The 17,525-nt window shown below is 38.4% G+C and overlaps 1 protein-coding gene across 1 annotated transcript in view; it reads right to left on the bottom strand.

Moving 5' to 3' along the window:
* Positions 1-979: 979 nt before the first annotated feature.
* The window catches only part of iars1 (isoleucyl-tRNA synthetase 1), a 64,910-nt gene continuing 48,364 nt past the window's right edge, over positions 980-17,525 (bottom strand). Inside the window, exons 24-34 of the mRNA XM_085406750.1 lie at positions 15,679-15,781; positions 14,794-14,877; positions 11,972-12,146; positions 10,126-10,235; positions 7,913-8,008; positions 6,223-6,399; positions 5,803-5,923; positions 5,422-5,547; positions 4,188-4,334; positions 3,166-3,318; positions 980-2,641 (exon numbers count right to left, since the gene is read on the bottom strand). Coding sequence (XP_085262876.1) covers positions 2,559-2,641; positions 3,166-3,318; positions 4,188-4,334; positions 5,422-5,547; positions 5,803-5,923; positions 6,223-6,399; positions 7,913-8,008; positions 10,126-10,235; positions 11,972-12,146; positions 14,794-14,877; positions 15,679-15,781 — 1,375 coding nt within the window. The 3' untranslated portion in view covers positions 980-2,558. The remainder of the gene's footprint in view (positions 2,642-3,165; positions 3,319-4,187; positions 4,335-5,421; positions 5,548-5,802; positions 5,924-6,222; positions 6,400-7,912; positions 8,009-10,125; positions 10,236-11,971; positions 12,147-14,793; positions 14,878-15,678; positions 15,782-17,525) is intronic.

Here is a 17,525-nt window from a genome sequence, read left to right as displayed (position 1 = left end):
AATGCTAATATGTAAAATCACTCTGTGGATAACATAACACATCACACAATACTTTATTAATCCCAGAGGAAATTATGTGTTCACAGGTGCTCCACAGTGGATCTCAGTGACGTCGATGTATTTATGGGTAACTGTGAATGGAAGCAGTTTACTATACAGTGTTGATGCTGATGACTTAGCAGGGTGCAGGGTGAAGAAATGTTTATGAGCATTAGCTGCACGGTAGAAGATTAATGGACTATTTATGCATTTAATTTGGATGTAAATTAATAGTAAATTTATGGTATGGCGTTGCAAGGATGTGGAGAAGATGATGTTTTGCAGCAGCGCCCCCAGCTGAGAATTACCTCAACTACCAAAGTAGACTGCTCTTCCTCCTGGCTTTTTTTAATAATCAAAATATGCAAATCAACAACCAAACCAACGGGAAACTGGTTTTTGCAGACACGGATTAATAAAAGTCCCATTTAAACATTCACTGGAAAGCCACATCAGCCTCACACTGTGCCCGGTAAATGCCTTATGAAAACCACTTGTGGAATCATCCAAATCAGTGTCTAATGCATGCTCTGTAGTAATCAGAATTAAAAACAGGCCCAGACATAACAATAAGGAATAGAGCCAAAAGAATAACCTAATGGGAAGATTAATACTTCTGAGATTAAGATAATACTTCAGGATAGTACTTTTGCTTGCACTGTCCCTTGGTCCTTACTAAGTTATAACTTTTTGGCTAAGAAGAGCCAAGAAGTTATAACATACAAAAAGCTGAAATTAAACAGTGTTGCAAACAATGAAAAGCATCCATTGATGCTACCATCTGTGCTTGTCCCTAGCCCCAGCATAGGATCATCTACATGGAGCTACATGCCTTTGAGTACTCAAAAGGGTGAAAACCCCTTTGCATAGGCTCAAATGGAAACAAATGCAGAAACAAAGTATTACACCATATATAAAAGATGGACTTAGTTATTGTGAGATCTCTGCAAGAAACTTGCAACACGATGCATGGTATCGATGCAGCTTGCAACGACGTGGCAGGTTGTGGTGTTGGGTTAGGAGGGCTTTCCAGTTACCTTGTTACTTCCGACAGAAGTCCAACTCACACATTAGGTCTTCTTGCTTTGGGCTGTTTTTAGTCAACTGAATGATGAATGTATCTGGATCAGAGGGTTCAGCTGGGAGTTATGCTAGCACTAGTCATCTAATTTTGGTCATGGGCTGCTTTGTTAATTCACTGTGATAGTGAATGTGATGCTATTTCGGACTAGGAGAAAACAGAAACTGAACAGCCAAATCCTTAAGAGTACCTGTGTGTCATATAAGAAGCTACAGTCTAAATTATGCATTACCTTTAACACTTCAGTTCAGTAAAAAAGTAAAGCACCCACGTGGAGTTAAAATAAAGAGGGAAATTAACTTCAGAGATTTTATTGTAACTCATTTTCAAAGTAAGTCCACATGCCAAAGTGTACTTTTACCACAGCTGAGAGCATCTGTAATGCATTTTGATGTATTTGTTCTCTGACCTTGCTGCTAAAGAAAGTAACATCAGTCATTCAAAATGTCAGACTGCAGGATCCCACAGAAACATTCTGTCTCTCACTGCCACGAAGAGGTTTAAGTGAACAGAAAGGAGACAAGGAAAAAAAAAAAAACATGCTGATTCCAAGTCACCTTTGATTTATTCAGTCACCTAAAATAGTACACTATTCATTTGTTGCTCTTTTCATTGCAGAACCTTTTTGTCCCCAGGTACAGCAGCCCAAAAACCCATTTCACCTTTTAAATGCCTTTTCCATTGTCACAGGATTCTCAATGCAGTGAGCACAATGAGTTTATCTGTTAAATTCAAAATGGTGTATAAGCACAATAGCCCAAATTTGCTTTTCCAATTATGAGACAAAGCAATAATTACTCTGGACTAAGCTGCCTTCAAATAAGCCTCAAAGAGAAGTAGCTTGCATCATTATCATAATAAAGAAAATCATCCACTGGTAAAATTGACAGTTAATCAAATTAAACTGTTTCCTCGAAACCTGGAAAGAGCTGGTTATGTATGAACCATCACTGTGTTACAGAGGTGAACCCACTTTTTAGGAGAGAATGTACACCATCACCCAGAAAAATCCCTTCTTGGTCGACATTAAATATGACCTAACAAGATACTTTTCAGAAACAGCTACTTACAGTTGCAGACAAGAATAATATGAGGAGGGAAAACCTGTGTGGTTGTCAGGGAGAAAACTGGAGCGAGAGAGACCATCGACTCTTATAAAGACCCCCCCATTTAAATATAAAGACATCCCAAAACGTTCTTCTTTTTTTTTTCCATCTGAGTTTATGTTACACAAAGACTTTTCTGTTTGTGACTCTGCATTTTAACAGTTCTGAATTTGACAGACAACCCCTGATTTGCATTCAAAAAGCATCATAAACATATGAAGCTACTCCATGCTACTCCATCGTACATCAATCGGGCTATTGAGTGGTAGAAACCTTCATTTAGGGAACATGTGGTCTGTCAGAGACAAATGCTCTTCAGGTGGTTTGTGGATTTATGCCTCAGCGGTCGTAGGAAGAACTCTCACAAACAGAGTTTTGGTGTCAAGAGATTTGACTGAAGAATCAGCTGGCAGCTCTGGAAAACAGAAGTATTTATGGCTAAAATTACATTTGAGAAGAGCAGTTTTTAAAACGTTTAAAACCCTACAGCTAAGGAAAGTTACTTTGCTTTATCAAAGCAGTTAAAAGAAACTTGGTGTCTTTCAGGAAAATGCTTCGATTTTTTAAAAATGACAATGCACTAACTCGTGTTTTATACTTGATTTGGACGTCCTACTGGTTACAATAAAGAATACACAGCTTAGCATCTAACAACATACACAACTAGAATCTTACAGCTTTCCCTACAAGCTGAAAATCTTTTTTTAAAAATCTGCCTATGTGCAGATTTGCAAAATCTATTCCAGTCACAGAAGCCATTTTTCTGCATGTACTACTAGGTACTGAGTAGTATTTTAAGGAAAATCTGGCAAATACATTTACATGTTTTTACTAACTTTTCATGAGAAAGTGTGGGAGGAATCACCGTATCTCTATCAGCCATTAATTGCCTTAAAATCTGTTTCAGTGATGGTTTTAGTGATCTTTTTTTTTTTTTACCCTGAGTAAGGTCCTCATCCAGGTAGAGTTTGAGCCGCCTGCTGCGGAGGCCAAAAACTTTGGCAGTCTCAGAGAGCAAGCCTTCGTGGTTAAGCCGATTCTGGCCTACTGGGTTGACCAGTAGGAGGGTACCCACGTCTCCTGATTGGCACTCTAGAAGAGATAGGGAGGGTGTTAAAGAGAACTGTACCACATGTTACATCATTAACAATGTTTTTTATTAGCAGGGATAGTTCTGTCCTGAGAGGGCATATATACAAGCTTCAGCTGGGAAAAGATGAGGAAAAACATCCTGGCTAAGTAGAAGGGAAAGGTGAAAGGACAGACTGAATGACTCAAAGGATAAAGTTGGATTATACTCAATTTCCTGCAGTAGAAGCAAAACTGCATCATAACTGCACAACCAGCATGCATGACTTGGAAGAAATGGAAGAAAAACCTAAACACAGCTACAGTTACTCCTTGTCAATATCCACTTAAAATAATAGGAATAACTGTAATGTTGACAAGAAATCCATATACATGGTAGTTGATGGTAGCGATGAGGAGACAGATGCCACTCTGTCTCCACCAACAGCTGGTTAACTTACAAAAAAAATGAAAAATGATCTTGATGAAAAGTGCTATACAAATACAGGTCATTTACCATTTACCATGACCATTTGCCTGTGGTGCTGATGACCACAGGCAAGCACTTTACCATTTTTAGTTTTGGTGGTAAGCTAATTTAAGTGGCTGTGCAGGCACAAGTACAGAATAAATGAATAAATATATGAATCAATGTTTGAAGCCCCAGTGGAGGAAATTTGGTCTGGAGCAAAATCAATGTCAAACTTTTCATTTAAAACTAGTTCAATCTCGAATATAAATGCAAATATAAAGAGGACAAAAACAAAACAAAACAAAGAAAATCTTCTCAATATTTCTCTCAAATAAAACGTTGGTCAGACGAAGATTAATCTTTAGAAGTGAGAAAAGCGTGTTGTGCACATAAATTCAGTTTCTGTGGCTGCTTCTCTCACCAGCTGGCTGAGCGTTGCATAGTAGAAGGTTTACATAAGGACACGCGATGGTGTCGGTGGAGGGGGCGGGGCCAGGTGATGCAGTTCCCGCAGTCACTGACAAAGTTTTACCAGTCAGAGTCTGCACGTCCGTTTTGCTGGTCAGCTCTGTGAGAAACAGACAGTTACAAATATACATATGTTTCATGATGATTTGTGAAATCTATAAAAACCAACAAGTCCTCAGTCACACAGAGTTAGAGATCTGGTGGAGACCCCCTGGCAACCACCTGTAGCTAGGGAGCAATGCTTATTCTCTAACCAGTTAGTCAGTGGTTGTTTCACCCTGCCTGCTGCTGGATAAAATGAAGGCAAGGCAGTATTCACTTTAGGTTTGCATCACGGTTACTGCTTAGTGAGTAGCTGTCGAGTGTTTGCAGACAAGTCGGCACAAACTACGTCCATGGCAACCACAGCAATCACAACGAGGTCTCAGCACAGAAGACCTCTTTGTGGAATACTCATTTTTCCCTAGCGACTGGTGGTTGTCATGAACCAGTCTCTAGGCCTGCATGACTGGGGCCTAAAAGATAAAATTAGTTTAAGATTTATTATCACAGGATAATGGTTGATTTTACTGTTGTCATGATAAATGAAATCAAAAAACTGACTAAGCTCTGTTGGCATTTCTCGCATGATAAAGTGCTCTAGCTTATGTCAGAAGGCTTTATGAAATGTTTATTTTCTCTACAGTTTAACAGAAAGAACCATTTTATGACTAAATAATTAATTAATTAATTCTCTTTGATTTCAATTTGCTGGGGGAAAAAAGCACAATATTATGTTGTTTAATAATAATTTAAATGATCCTTACTCTTAAAAATGAACTGCTCTGCAAAGTGGAGTTTTACAGCGAAAGTTTGCTACACTGTGTGTAACTACCCGTGTTTTCTGTTATTTTTTACTGACATTATAGCTATGAAGAAGATCAGAAAAGTGGAAAAGAAAAACAGTCAAAATTCTGCAGAAAAACTATAAAATTAAAAATGGTTAAAGTGTAGCACGAAAACAGCCAAAATAAAGGACCCAGGAATATATAAAAAGAAAAGTGAAATAAATGACAGATAAAATAACCGACTGGTAATAAAGGAAGAATTTTCATTGTTATTAAATATCTGGAGGTAAAAAGAAGATGTACATTTTTAAATAACATGATTAAATGTTCTCATAAAAAAGAAGGGAGTTTAGTTCTCACCAGTTCCGTCACTGAAGAATTTGAGCTGTGTGTTATTGGTTCCAAAGATGCTGCTGCACGCTTTCTTCAGCTTGTCCAAGTCTAGCCTGTTATCCCCTTTGGGATTCTCCAACAGCACTACACCCTCTGCACAAGAAACCAGTTCAAGAGGATTATTAACATAGCCAAACAGTTACTAAAAGTAAATCACAGGTAAGATAATGTTACTGTATTTATATTATAGTTGTATTTAATATTATATGTGAATTTGGTTGCACTTATGTATAATCTCAATCATCAGCAGAGAATATTTATTTTAACTCTATTTAAAATTAGACAGTTACAGTTTTCCTGTTACACCACTTAAACTGGAGAAAAACAGATTCTCTCCCCATGTGCTACCTTGTTCTTTGTTGTTGACCTTCACCTGGAGGTTGACATATGTGCAAGCTGGTCCATTTAGAGGAGCCCGAGGGGCCGAAGATCCCTTTACTATGGTTAACTCCAGGTCTGAACCCTTCAGCTGCAACAGACATAGAACAAAGAGTGAAAGAGTCAATAGAGAAAAGCACACATAAGTTTCAGTCTCATGACAACTGCAACAAATATACTTAAGAGATTTGCAAGAAGGTAACCACTAAACACAAAGTTAAAATTTTTTTATTACTGTAACACCAATTTGAGTGCTCCTTGTGTATATTATGTATATGCTAAATACTTTCCAGCACGTTTCATGAATGCTTTAAGGTTGTGTCAGACTACAAGCTGCTACAAAACTCAGTCATATATAACCCTGCTTGGTCTACACGTATTCTTTTATACCTGGGTCTTTTCATCTATGATAACGCTGGCAGTTTTTGGGACAGGGAAGGGGAGAAGTGGAGCCTTTGTGGTAGCCAGGATGAAGTCAGTGTGAGCCTTGATCACAGAGTCCAAGTACTCCCCCTCTGGCTGGGAGCGGTAGTACACCGTTATCTCATCTGATGGCACCAAATGCCCCTAAGACCAGACATTAAGAGACAAGTGGCATGAGAAGTGAGAGTTTTCTTTATTGGAGCAGGTGAGTAAACAGGCTAAAAGTCTTGCTTCAGTGGGTCTTCAAACAACAGCACAAATCCAATGACTGCAAAGGACACAAAAAATCTTTAGCACAAGTAACTCTCTTCAAAGTTTTTTTTCCTCCTTTATAAATAAATTACATCTGGAGGAAATGATTACCTGAAAGGAAGAACGAGACAAACAAAATGAAAAGATGAACAAAAGAGTAGAATAGCTGGATTAAAAAGCAGAGACCATACAGGAAGAAATAAAGGTGAAAGCAAACAAGGGGACATTTTTACTGGATGACAGCCCATTTATTTTGGCATCATATGCCGCAAACTTCCAATAACCTTGACATATTCAAACACATTGATCTAATCCTATTCTGAGTGTGCAGCTGGGCACACACATGCACGGCCACACACACATGTACCAACAGTGTAGCACACACATTCTTGCAAACACGCCATTTGCAATATTTGGCTCAAGGGCGGACAGACAGCCAGGTACAGAGAAGTCCATAAGAGGAAGAAGGTTTAAAGGGTTCTCCAAGTCAAGGTAACTGATCCTACCCTGATGGGGCTAGTACAGTGCACATGAGCCTCTGTATGAGTGTGTGTGGTGGGAAGGGGGGGGGGGGGAATAAAGCAACAGATCTCTCCAGTTGGGGAACAGTCCATTAAAAATAAGGAAATGGTGACCCCTGTTTCTCAACTCTGCCTCCCACGCAAACAGTGATAACAGGTGCAACCCACCAAACTACTACCAAACATGTACAAGAATTGCTAAAAATTAATTCCCATCCACAGGGTGGAAAATTCCTGACAGATCTCAGTTTGAAATAACTGGAGGAATTTAACCTGGCAGGGAGCCAATGCACACCACTGCTATAGGGGGACGGAAAAAACTGTTTGTTGCTTGTGAAAACAAGGGGCTGTTGGCTAATCCGTCTTTACTCCCCAGACCACTTCAAAGCTCGAACATTAGAATCTGAAAGGGGCCAGACTGTAATTAAGCTTCCATTAAGCCTGCCTTATGATGGAGAAACCTCTAACTGTGACGCTGCAGTGGAAAGATTTCAAAACTGCCCGGACAATACAATGAGACATAAAGACGAACGGGGGGAGGACTGGGGTGACGGAAATATAACAAAAAGCAAAGTTTCTGTTTTGACTCTACGCTGCAGTCTTGAAACATCATCAGATTAACTAAAATGGGAGTGGTTTAAAGGACTATGATCATACATGTGAAAGCAGGGGATTGTTTAGTTTGTTTAAATAAAGGAAACATCCTCAAAAAGTTCACATCTGAAGCAAAACCACTCAAACTGCCTTAGTGGCATGTTTTGTTTTGCTGTTGCAACTACGTCAGGTTCTGCTTATTAAACACTGGATTGTAAAATTCAGGAGTGGTGTGTTATGTGTCCCTCTTGTTTCCACAGCTAGTAGTGGTCCAGAAATAAATGCCCCACCTTCTTGCGTAGTTTCTGAATGCGGTTGATGACCTCTCTGGCAACGCCTTCATCCACCATAGACTGATCTGGGGTGACATCCAACAGCACCAGGACCTAAATGATAACAGATCATGAGCAGAAGAGAAGAGGGGAAGATTAAACTCTTAGCAAAATTTATGACAGAACTCTCCTGATGTTTTTCTGTGACTTGAGATGAAGGTGGCGCTCTAATAAACAAGATTAAATTCTGGGGATCATAACTTAATATTTCAAACAGGTCTAACAAATGTAAAAAATAAAAAAGCCATTTTACATTATTATTACTATTATTTTATTTTAGATTAAAACAGATGTTTGGAATAATATTTAAGCTGGAGGTTTAATTAATTTCATTAGTATTTATTCTAATCCAAGCTTTTATGTCTTTAAGATATGTCAGGTACTTTGATCCAGAAAGTGAGAAGATCATTAGTTAATGTAGCTATAACTGTGAAAAATGTACATAGCACTATCTGCACAGCAAGTTAACTGTGTGCTGTGTTTTCCAATAATACTCTTAAATAGAAAGAAACAATGAGGTGAAATGTGCTCGTCCTGGCATACAAAAACTGCCACAAAAACTGAATACGAGTCATAAAAAGAAAGTATTTCACACAAAATAAAGATCTTCAAGCATTACTAATCTCCTAATATACACATACAGCGGCCATGTTTTTTTCTACAGATGTTCAAATGCTTGTTAATGGAAATATCTAATCAGCCAACACTTTTTGGCAATTCATGAGCAAAAATGCTAATGCCAGGTTGTTTCCAGCTGAGAGGAATGCAAAAGTAACTTAAATAAACCCTTGGTACAACAAAGGTATGCAGAAGAGCATCTCTGAATGCACAAAATATCAAACTTGGATTACAGGAACAAAATATTGCATTGGTTGCCACGCCACTCCTGTCAGCTTAGAACAGGAAACTGAGGCTGCAATTCAACAAAATTTTGGCAATAAATGTCTGGGAAAAACACTGCCTCATCAGATGACTTTGAATCCGCTTCAACTTTTGGATGGCATAAATTACATGAAAACATGGCTCCATCCTCCCTTTTATCAATGATTTAGACTGCTTATGGTGATGTGCATGGCATCGTTTAAACTGTTTAAACGCCACGGTTTACCCGAGTATTGTTACTGACCATGTCCATCTCTTTATGACCACAGTACCCATCTTCTGATGGCTCCTTCTAACAGGAGAACTCAAACAGCCTCCACAGTTACCAGATCTCAATCCAACAGAGGCCCTTTGGGATGCAGTGGAACCAAAGATTATCATCATGGATGTGCAGCCAACGACTCTACAGCAACTGTCTGATGCTATCGTGCCAATATGAACCAAAAGTTCTGAGGAATGTTTCCAGTCCTTTGCTGAATCTATGCCACAGAGAATTAAGGCAGTTCTGAAGGCAAAAGGCCGTTCAACCCAGCACTAGGAAGATATACATAAAAGCGCCAGTGAGTGTAATTAAATTACTTTAAAACTGAACCATCCAGTCCTTTACCTCATTGTTACAAACTATTACTTTGAAAAGGTTAACATTTAGAGTTGACAAGAGCAATCTTTAAGCAGTTAGTCTGCTATCCTATTGCCCAAACATTTACAGTGTCAAAATGTAAGACAACATCCAGGCAGCAGTAAAGGATATACTGTCTGCTTCTCATTTTATCATGGATAGAAGGAGAGAAAGATGAGTGAATGTACACATAAAACAATGGAGAAACAGAATATGAGAGAGAACAGAGCGTCAGACAGATGGAACCTGAAGAGTCAGTGTGAGCGAGTGAGCAACAGAGAATTAAAAAGCCAGCTCAGTAAACTGGTATTAAGCTGCAGCCGTGTGGCATGTATGCGGTTGAAAGAGCACTGATTAGAGAGGGCCTCTGGGAAATGCATATATACTGATTCCACTTAGCTGCGAAATAATTTCATACATCACACTCACAGTAAAGAAACATAAATGCATTTACAGCATGTGGCAGCTTGGTGTAGCAACAGCAGCAGAGTAGTTCTTTTTTTTTTTTAAGATCTAGTCACATTACACTGAGCACCTGAATATAGTCAACATCGACAGGTAGCCAAAGCAAAGAGGCTGCAAGACCTCCTCCTTGCATTTTATTTAAACTTCACACGGTGGCCAAAATTCTTTGGATACAGGGTTGTAATACCAAGAGCACTGGGTTTACCTGTGCATCAGAGTGTGCTTCATATTGTGCAGAGCCTGAGCTCTGATCAAACGTGTACATCAGCCTCAGGTCCTCCTCATGGAGCTCATGACCATCCACCACTATGGAGCCTGCAAATTAAGCAGATAATTCATCATAAATATATACATTTAGCAATATAACGTTCATCAATTCCAAGATAAACAAAGTTTTTGAGTATTTTAAGTAAGAAAATGTTGGTTACCACAAATCTTTTCTTTTCTAATCTCAATAAATAGTAATTATTTTTTTTCCTAAGGAAAAAAAAAGGATGACATGTGGATTGTATAACCATGTTAAACACTATACTTAGTGTATGATTAAAATTATTGATAATAAATTAATGCAACAAAATATCTGCATTTCTATTCTAATATCTAGTTTTACAAGGATTACTATGCTGGCAAGAGATAATGGATTATTTCTAAGTGTTTTAAAAAAGGTTTGCCATAATGATTACTGATGTGTGTTGTGAATGAATCAAAACTGGCTGCAGACACTGTTAAAAATGATTCAACCTATTTATATCTCTGTTTAAATAAATGTGCCCCATGATTTGGTGGAAGAGTTCATCTCCTGACAGGACTTCTAAAGGAGATTTGAGTTTTAATCACAATGAATAAAGTGCTCTCATTTATAACTTGAAATTTAATTTGTTTTCTTGTTTTCTGGGGTCTGGACTGATGTTTGTTTGTATTTTAATATTACTTAAAACTTAAGTCTTTCTAGCTGCATCCGCACTAGATCTGAGCTTTAAAACAATACCGCAAATGCAATCTGCTCAGGTTCATATCTCCATTTTGCCAGTGGCAGCAATTACCCATATCTCTGTTCTGACTAAAAACCATGACCGTGTTCTCCTGTCCTCTTCACTTTTCCTCACCCGGAGGCTCGGTGAAACAGTCGCTTCATTTCTCTCTAATCTGAGATTTCCACGCTTTAATTTCCTTTGTCCCTCCCTGCTTTGTTGCTGTTTTACATCTTCTATCTTAACCATTATTCTTCCACCTCATGAAAGTAATAGCATCAAAAGGTATAGGTTATGAATATTGGCCACAACCTACAATCACTTTCTAGCCTACCGGTCAATCTCTCGCTTTCAGAGTCATGGAAATTACACAAAAAGTTTAAAAGTGGACTCAACTCAAGTGTGAGCCATTAGCTTTTTTCCATGGTAAGATTCATTCACTCTGACTGTTCAGACAGACAAAATGCTCCACTTCTGTTGTTCATAGCTTCCGTTTAGTTTAATAGCAAGCAGTTTCACATCATGGCTTGCGTTCGATTTTAATTGATGAACTGTAACTTTGCAGTACTATAAACATTTTCTTCTTTCTGTGCACTCTCTCCAACATTTTTCTACCATCTGTCTCTTTCCATGCATCGCTTCTTTCCGCCTCACAACTGGCTGGACTTCAAACATGCAAGTTATTGGAAATTTTAAGTTCCCACAGTCCAGCTGACCTCTTCTGCCTCCTTCCTCAAAGACTCTCCTCATCTTTCTATAATTGGAGAGACAAGATACCTTGCATTGCTTTGATCCCTACCCTGTTCCAGACCAGCTAGTGTTTGGATTCAGAGGATAAACTGGTTTCCTCGTCGAGGATTCGTCGTTAACACTAACTGATTGTTCTTCACCACTTTATTATTTGTTTAGCAATATCACTGCCAGCTGATTAATAATTTGATAACACCGCTAGAAAACAAGCAAACATTAAAAAAAAAGGATACATAAAGATTAAGTCAATACAGAACATAAGGCCGCTAATTTTCAGCAACACTGCTGAAACAATTTTGTGATTATTTACTTTTTAAAATTTTTTGTCACCTTTCTTCTGGAAGGCTTCAAGCTGTTCGCTGGTGAGCTCCTTGATAGAAGCAGTGACGGCTTTGAAGGCCCCCTTTAATCTTTTGCCCAGCACCATGTGGTCTGGCTCGGCTCTCAGGCGGATACCATACTTGTCCTTGTCTGTTGAAAGTGTCAACTGTCGCACATTAAGCTCCTGGGGAATGAAGAATAGTCAAACACACCATGTCATTGTCTTTTAGTTGGCTGCAAAATTGTTAATATCTCACACTGGGGAATACAATGTCATCTGCCCAAGACTGATACAGGTACAAAAACAGTGTACAGTAGGTCACTCGTACTATGGATGTGCTTGGAACTCAATATAAAATTCACTGTAATGACATACCAACATCTTATTCTGCTATACTTCAAGCAAAACCTAAGCTAAAGTAAACTGTTACAGGGGAGTTACTGTACTTTTATTACTACTACACATTTGATTACGTACATGAACACTCACAATGTACAAGATTTATAGACTCAAGTTTTGCTGTTAATAGAAGTTGACTGATAGATGATTGATTTATGCATCTCCTGACTGCTTGGATAAGCTGGCTCTTCTGGCGCTGTCGTTCCAAACAAACAGACAAACTGTGCAACATGGCTGAAGGGTCCTTGTCCAATCCCTTCTTTACTTTACTTTAAAAATGTTCATTCATTGCCCATTACAAAGGCTGTTCCCATTAGATCGGAAAGGAGCATTAATGTGAACCTGCCAATAAACTCACTGGGCTTCAGTTGTTAACAGAGAAAATGGTTATGGTTTATTTATTTATGTAGAAAAACAAGCAGATACTTCTATTCAGTTGAAATAATACAAAAGTTAAAAACTTTATATACTAGAGTTGTACAGGGCAAGTCAAAAATGATCACCATTCACTCAAAGAGTACATCAGCCCTGAAATCAAATAGTCAGTAAGCCAGTCAATCTGTAAATCTCCAATAAGCCATCCCCACTTTTCAGTCAATATTTCTGTTTTCAGTCAGGGGAGAGAGAGAGAGAGAGGGAGGGGGGGGGGGGGGGCATCTGTGATCCAGTCATATCAGCAATACTTAATTTAGCCATACTGACACCCGCCCGGCCTTGCCATCCATTGGTCCAGTCAATCACAATGCTGTAGGTTGTGACTGAGATCAAGCTCTAGCACAGTTGACTTGCTGACAGAGAGCACAGATAAGCTTACTGTAGAGGGTCGATGTATAAACCTCAAGGGCACTGGGGGGTTGAAAATATAAGCTTACTTAAAATGGGATTCTATCAATGGGTTGATTTCACAAAGAAATAGCTCATTTAATCTTGAGGGTAAATATGGCTTTGAGGTTCTGTTAGTCTGTGTAGGGGAACGTGTGTGTGATGACTTAGTGTGCTGGTGCATTACAATGAAGGAAGCCTGTCAGCTCAAAAAAGCAACTCATTTCATATTTGACATAAAGCTCAGAGGAAACTAAGCTGACAGAGTCACCAACAAGACTGTCAACAAAGCAAAGCTGACCCAAGCTAAAATTCAGATGGCCACAACAGCCAGTCTCACTCTGACTCCAACCTCTCCTCCCTGAATGTTAGGAGAATTCATTCAATTATATTAAATGTTTACCTGTTCCACAAGGACAATAAAAACATGTAAATCGGTTTTTGCATCTTAGTTAATCTTTCTCTTGCTCCTGAGTACTCGTCAGACACATGAACACTGGCCACAAAAAAGGTCAAACCTAAAACATAAAATATCTTTGTTGTGCTTAAAGATGAATCTATACTTAATGTGGTTTTATTGAAATTAAGAAACAATAGAAAAATTCAGCTTCCAAAGATTGTTTACCGGGCTGCAAGGCCTCCACTGCTCTCAATTCTGACTGAATAAACCTTGTTTACTGGCAGGAAAGCTAGAGGCTGACAAGGTTAAATGTCCTCCCCACCAGAAATAAAACAGAGTGATAGATAAGAAGTGGCTAGAACTAAGATAAAGCTTGGAGGATCCAGCAGAAGACGCAGCAGAAGCTCTTTTCTGTAAAAGTTGTGTTAATGTTCGTCAACGCAGTCATGTGGGGGGTTGAATCAATTTTCCAATTTCAAGAAACAAAGACGTACAAAATCCTGCAAAGGTGAGAACATTCTTCTCTATGACAGTACTATAATGTCCTCTTTTGTTGGAAAAATAAAAAGGTAAGGACTTCAAGGATTTAAAGACAATGGGGATTAGTCTGCAAGCCTGTTAAACACCTGAATTAATCCAGCTCACACCTGAATCGATCCTCACTGTCTAGTAAATAAGCACACACTGACATTGGTACACAGAAGACTTATGATATGCTCTTAAAAAAGAAAACATGCCTGTGATTGCACTTTGCAGTTGAGAAATGTGGCAACTAAGGTAGATCAAATGTTAAATAACATTTAGAGGCATGTGCTTCGCCCCTCTTTTTGCACGAAACAGACACTGAAATTTCAATTACAGCTAAAGATCCAAGTAGTGTGTGAACATGTACTCCCTCTGATGTTCATCCCCTCTATCAAATCAACAGCAGTGGCTTTGGAGTGTAAACACGGTTCCAGGGATGTTTCTCTTTAGATTATAAGTTAAATAGTACTGATCAAAGCACAGCAAAGCAACAGAATTACAGGCTGGGGAAAACCTTTGCAAGAAAGTGACAAGAAAATACCCCCTCCAACAGTGCATGAGTAAAAGCAAATCAATCTCCCCAATTTACCAAAAAACAAAACAAAAGAATGCAATATGAATACACAATACAATATAAATGTTTGAATGGTTGGGTGTTCTATTTACTTTTTCTAATTTACTTACTTCAAGTATGTATTTCTGCAGTGACTCAATGTCCTTCAGAGCCTCTGGGTCCTGGTGGATGACTACAACCTCCTTCAATGGGTACTGTAACACAAACCAAAAAGCTAAAACCAACATTAAAGAAAAAGCATGCACAATGCAAACTAGCATACACCTTCAGCTACATTTAGATAATGTAGCTGTAAAGTAAAATACCAATTCATCATAAACCTTGTTACAGTATGAAAAGTAAGTACATTTTGACACAGGGTCAATCTACTGCAATTACGAGAAAATGAGCAACAAAAAACAAAACTGCAATTCTTAAATCCTGTGTTTGGCTATATATTGGATCTTTTTTTTTTAAAACAGAACTTTCTATATAGTATTATTATTATTATTATTATTATTATTATTTACATTTGGACAATTACATCTGTTGAGTCTTCTATGATTTTTTTTTTACCCAAATTCAATAAAGAATACTACTACCAAGAAAAACAAAAAAATAATATGGGAGTAACTCAGGAAATGATCCAGCACCTGAGTCAGACATGGTCCATATTACATCACATCTGATGGAATCTGACTGTGTTTAAATTGTGTCTCTTTGTTTTTCTGAATTCATTTCTGTTTTTGGCAGCTCCAATGGTGCTTTTCAAATGAAGTCCAACATTTTATCTGAAAGAGCCCTCTTCATAAGCTTTCAATCACATCACAAGAAGGCAATGGATGAATCTACTGATAAACAATGTAAAATGTGCGTGAAAGTCCTGGAGAAATGAAGTACGTGACCATTGAGTAAAGACTCTTCTTGCCACATTTTAAATCATGTTTCCTATAGAGTAGATACCATGTAGATCCCAGTGGATTACAGAAGTGGATAGGGTCAAAATGGTAATCTACCTTGACAGGCAGGGTCTTCCTGTCTCTGATCACTCTGCCCAGCTCAATCACAGACTGCATCCGAGAGACGGCGCCTTCAATGCGCTTGTCAATCAAATTCTCCCTGTAAAAACAGAAAAAAATATTGAGTGTCATACTTTTCATGTTATCATATGCAGCACCGAGTGAGAGAATCAGTGTTTGGATAACTCAGTCTATTCTGTGACACCGGAGAGAATGAGATTAGGAATGGGAATACCATCAACTGAAACTAGAAGTGACTGAGCTCTGTTCATTTAAGCCACGTGACGTCAGTCTCCACTCATAACAATAACACATCCTCTTAGAATAAATATACATTATTCTGTAAAACTATGTGTAGGAAATTCTTGGGTGGACAGCAGCATTTTTACCGCTAAGAGCAATCCTCATCTTTCGTTAATGGTGATTTATGAAATTAATTGGATTATCTGTTGAGGAAAACACTAGAGAACAGCAGGGTCAGTACCGCATATATAAAAGACAGAGTTCAGAACCATCTATTTAGCTCCACTAATAAGGTACAACAAGACTTCCACCTCTGAATTCAAATTAGAGCTGTTCAGCCACTAATAATCACACATAATAGCAATATTATCCCTAACTATCTGCAGGCACACAGAACTATGCACAATGCTTGTTCATTTACTCGTGACTTGTGTCTTCTCAGTGTGCACGCCACATTGGAGTAAAACAAGAGGAGTGGGTGGCCAGGGACAACCAATCATTTAATGAGGTGATTGACGAGCGGCTGTTCCCACCAGCTGATTGGTAGCTGACCTTTGGGAGGAAGGTGAAGTACTCTCATTTGACAGCAGGAAGGACAAGCAGCTAATAAAGCATCAGCCCTGAGGGCTGCCTAAGTGACAGGGGAGATTATATGAACCATTACACAAACTATTTTCCTTATGCTAAATCAAATGGATATTTAATCACGTCAGAACTTTTTTATAGTTAAAGATGATGCAATTAAGTTTGGGCAATTAGAAATTCCTCCCAGGCATTACAAAACTGATCAGCCGCCAAGCCACAATTTTTACTGGAGTAATTGAAGTGAAAGGAAATGAAAAGAACACATTTTGTGAGCTATATCCATTCTGCAGGGCCGAAAATCAAGAAAGGGTCTGTGCAATTCTGCATGAATATTTCTCAGCCTCTTCTAAAATCTCTACTATAACACTGTCTAAAGACAGAAAAAGATATTACCCTAAAAACCCCAAACAGGATTAGACTCATTTTCTAGAGAAAACAGCAGTGAACAAAAAATTGAAAAAGTAACTCTCGATATCAAAGAGTCTTAGCCGGCTATTCCATTCAAATAGCAATTTTACGAATGATCAAGAATTGTTTTTCTTCTTTTAAAATGTAATGAGGGGCACATTTTTTAAAAACTAGGGTCACTGTGTTCAATATGTAAACAATCTAAACATTCAAAGATAAATGGATGAAGATGAAGAACAACAGGAATTAAGGGACAGAATGAGAAAAGCCTGGAAATTACAAAGAAAATACTGAAAACTTCTCCAAATCTACTTTGAAGAGTTAAGAGTTCAGTACAATTGTGATAAAGTACAGCCACACACTGTGGCTGACCCTGATTAGACTACATAAGCAGTGGATATCCTCTCAGAAAAGGAGCTAACACAAGTGTGCTTTTTGTTTTTGCTGCTGAGTGCCATGTGCCAAGAAAAGCCAATGAACCCAGTTGAACTTGGTTAGATTAAAATGGCTGAAGAACAGATTCAGATTCTTAGTTTACTTATGCACCTAAATTGCAGAATATACTTGCAGCTGGAGGTGGTTCCCCACATTCTTCAATCCTGTTTTAA

Source organism: Rhamphochromis longiceps, linkage group LG5 (genome assembly GCF_057381845.1).
Source record: "Rhamphochromis longiceps isolate RC_006_pf linkage group LG5, R_longiceps_female_GT1.1, whole genome shotgun sequence".
In the NCBI taxonomy this organism is placed as follows: Eukaryota; Metazoa; Chordata; class Actinopteri; order Cichliformes; family Cichlidae; genus Rhamphochromis; species Rhamphochromis longiceps.
Note: the sequence above shows the minus strand (reverse complement) of the source record. Positions and strands in the feature narration are given on the sequence as shown.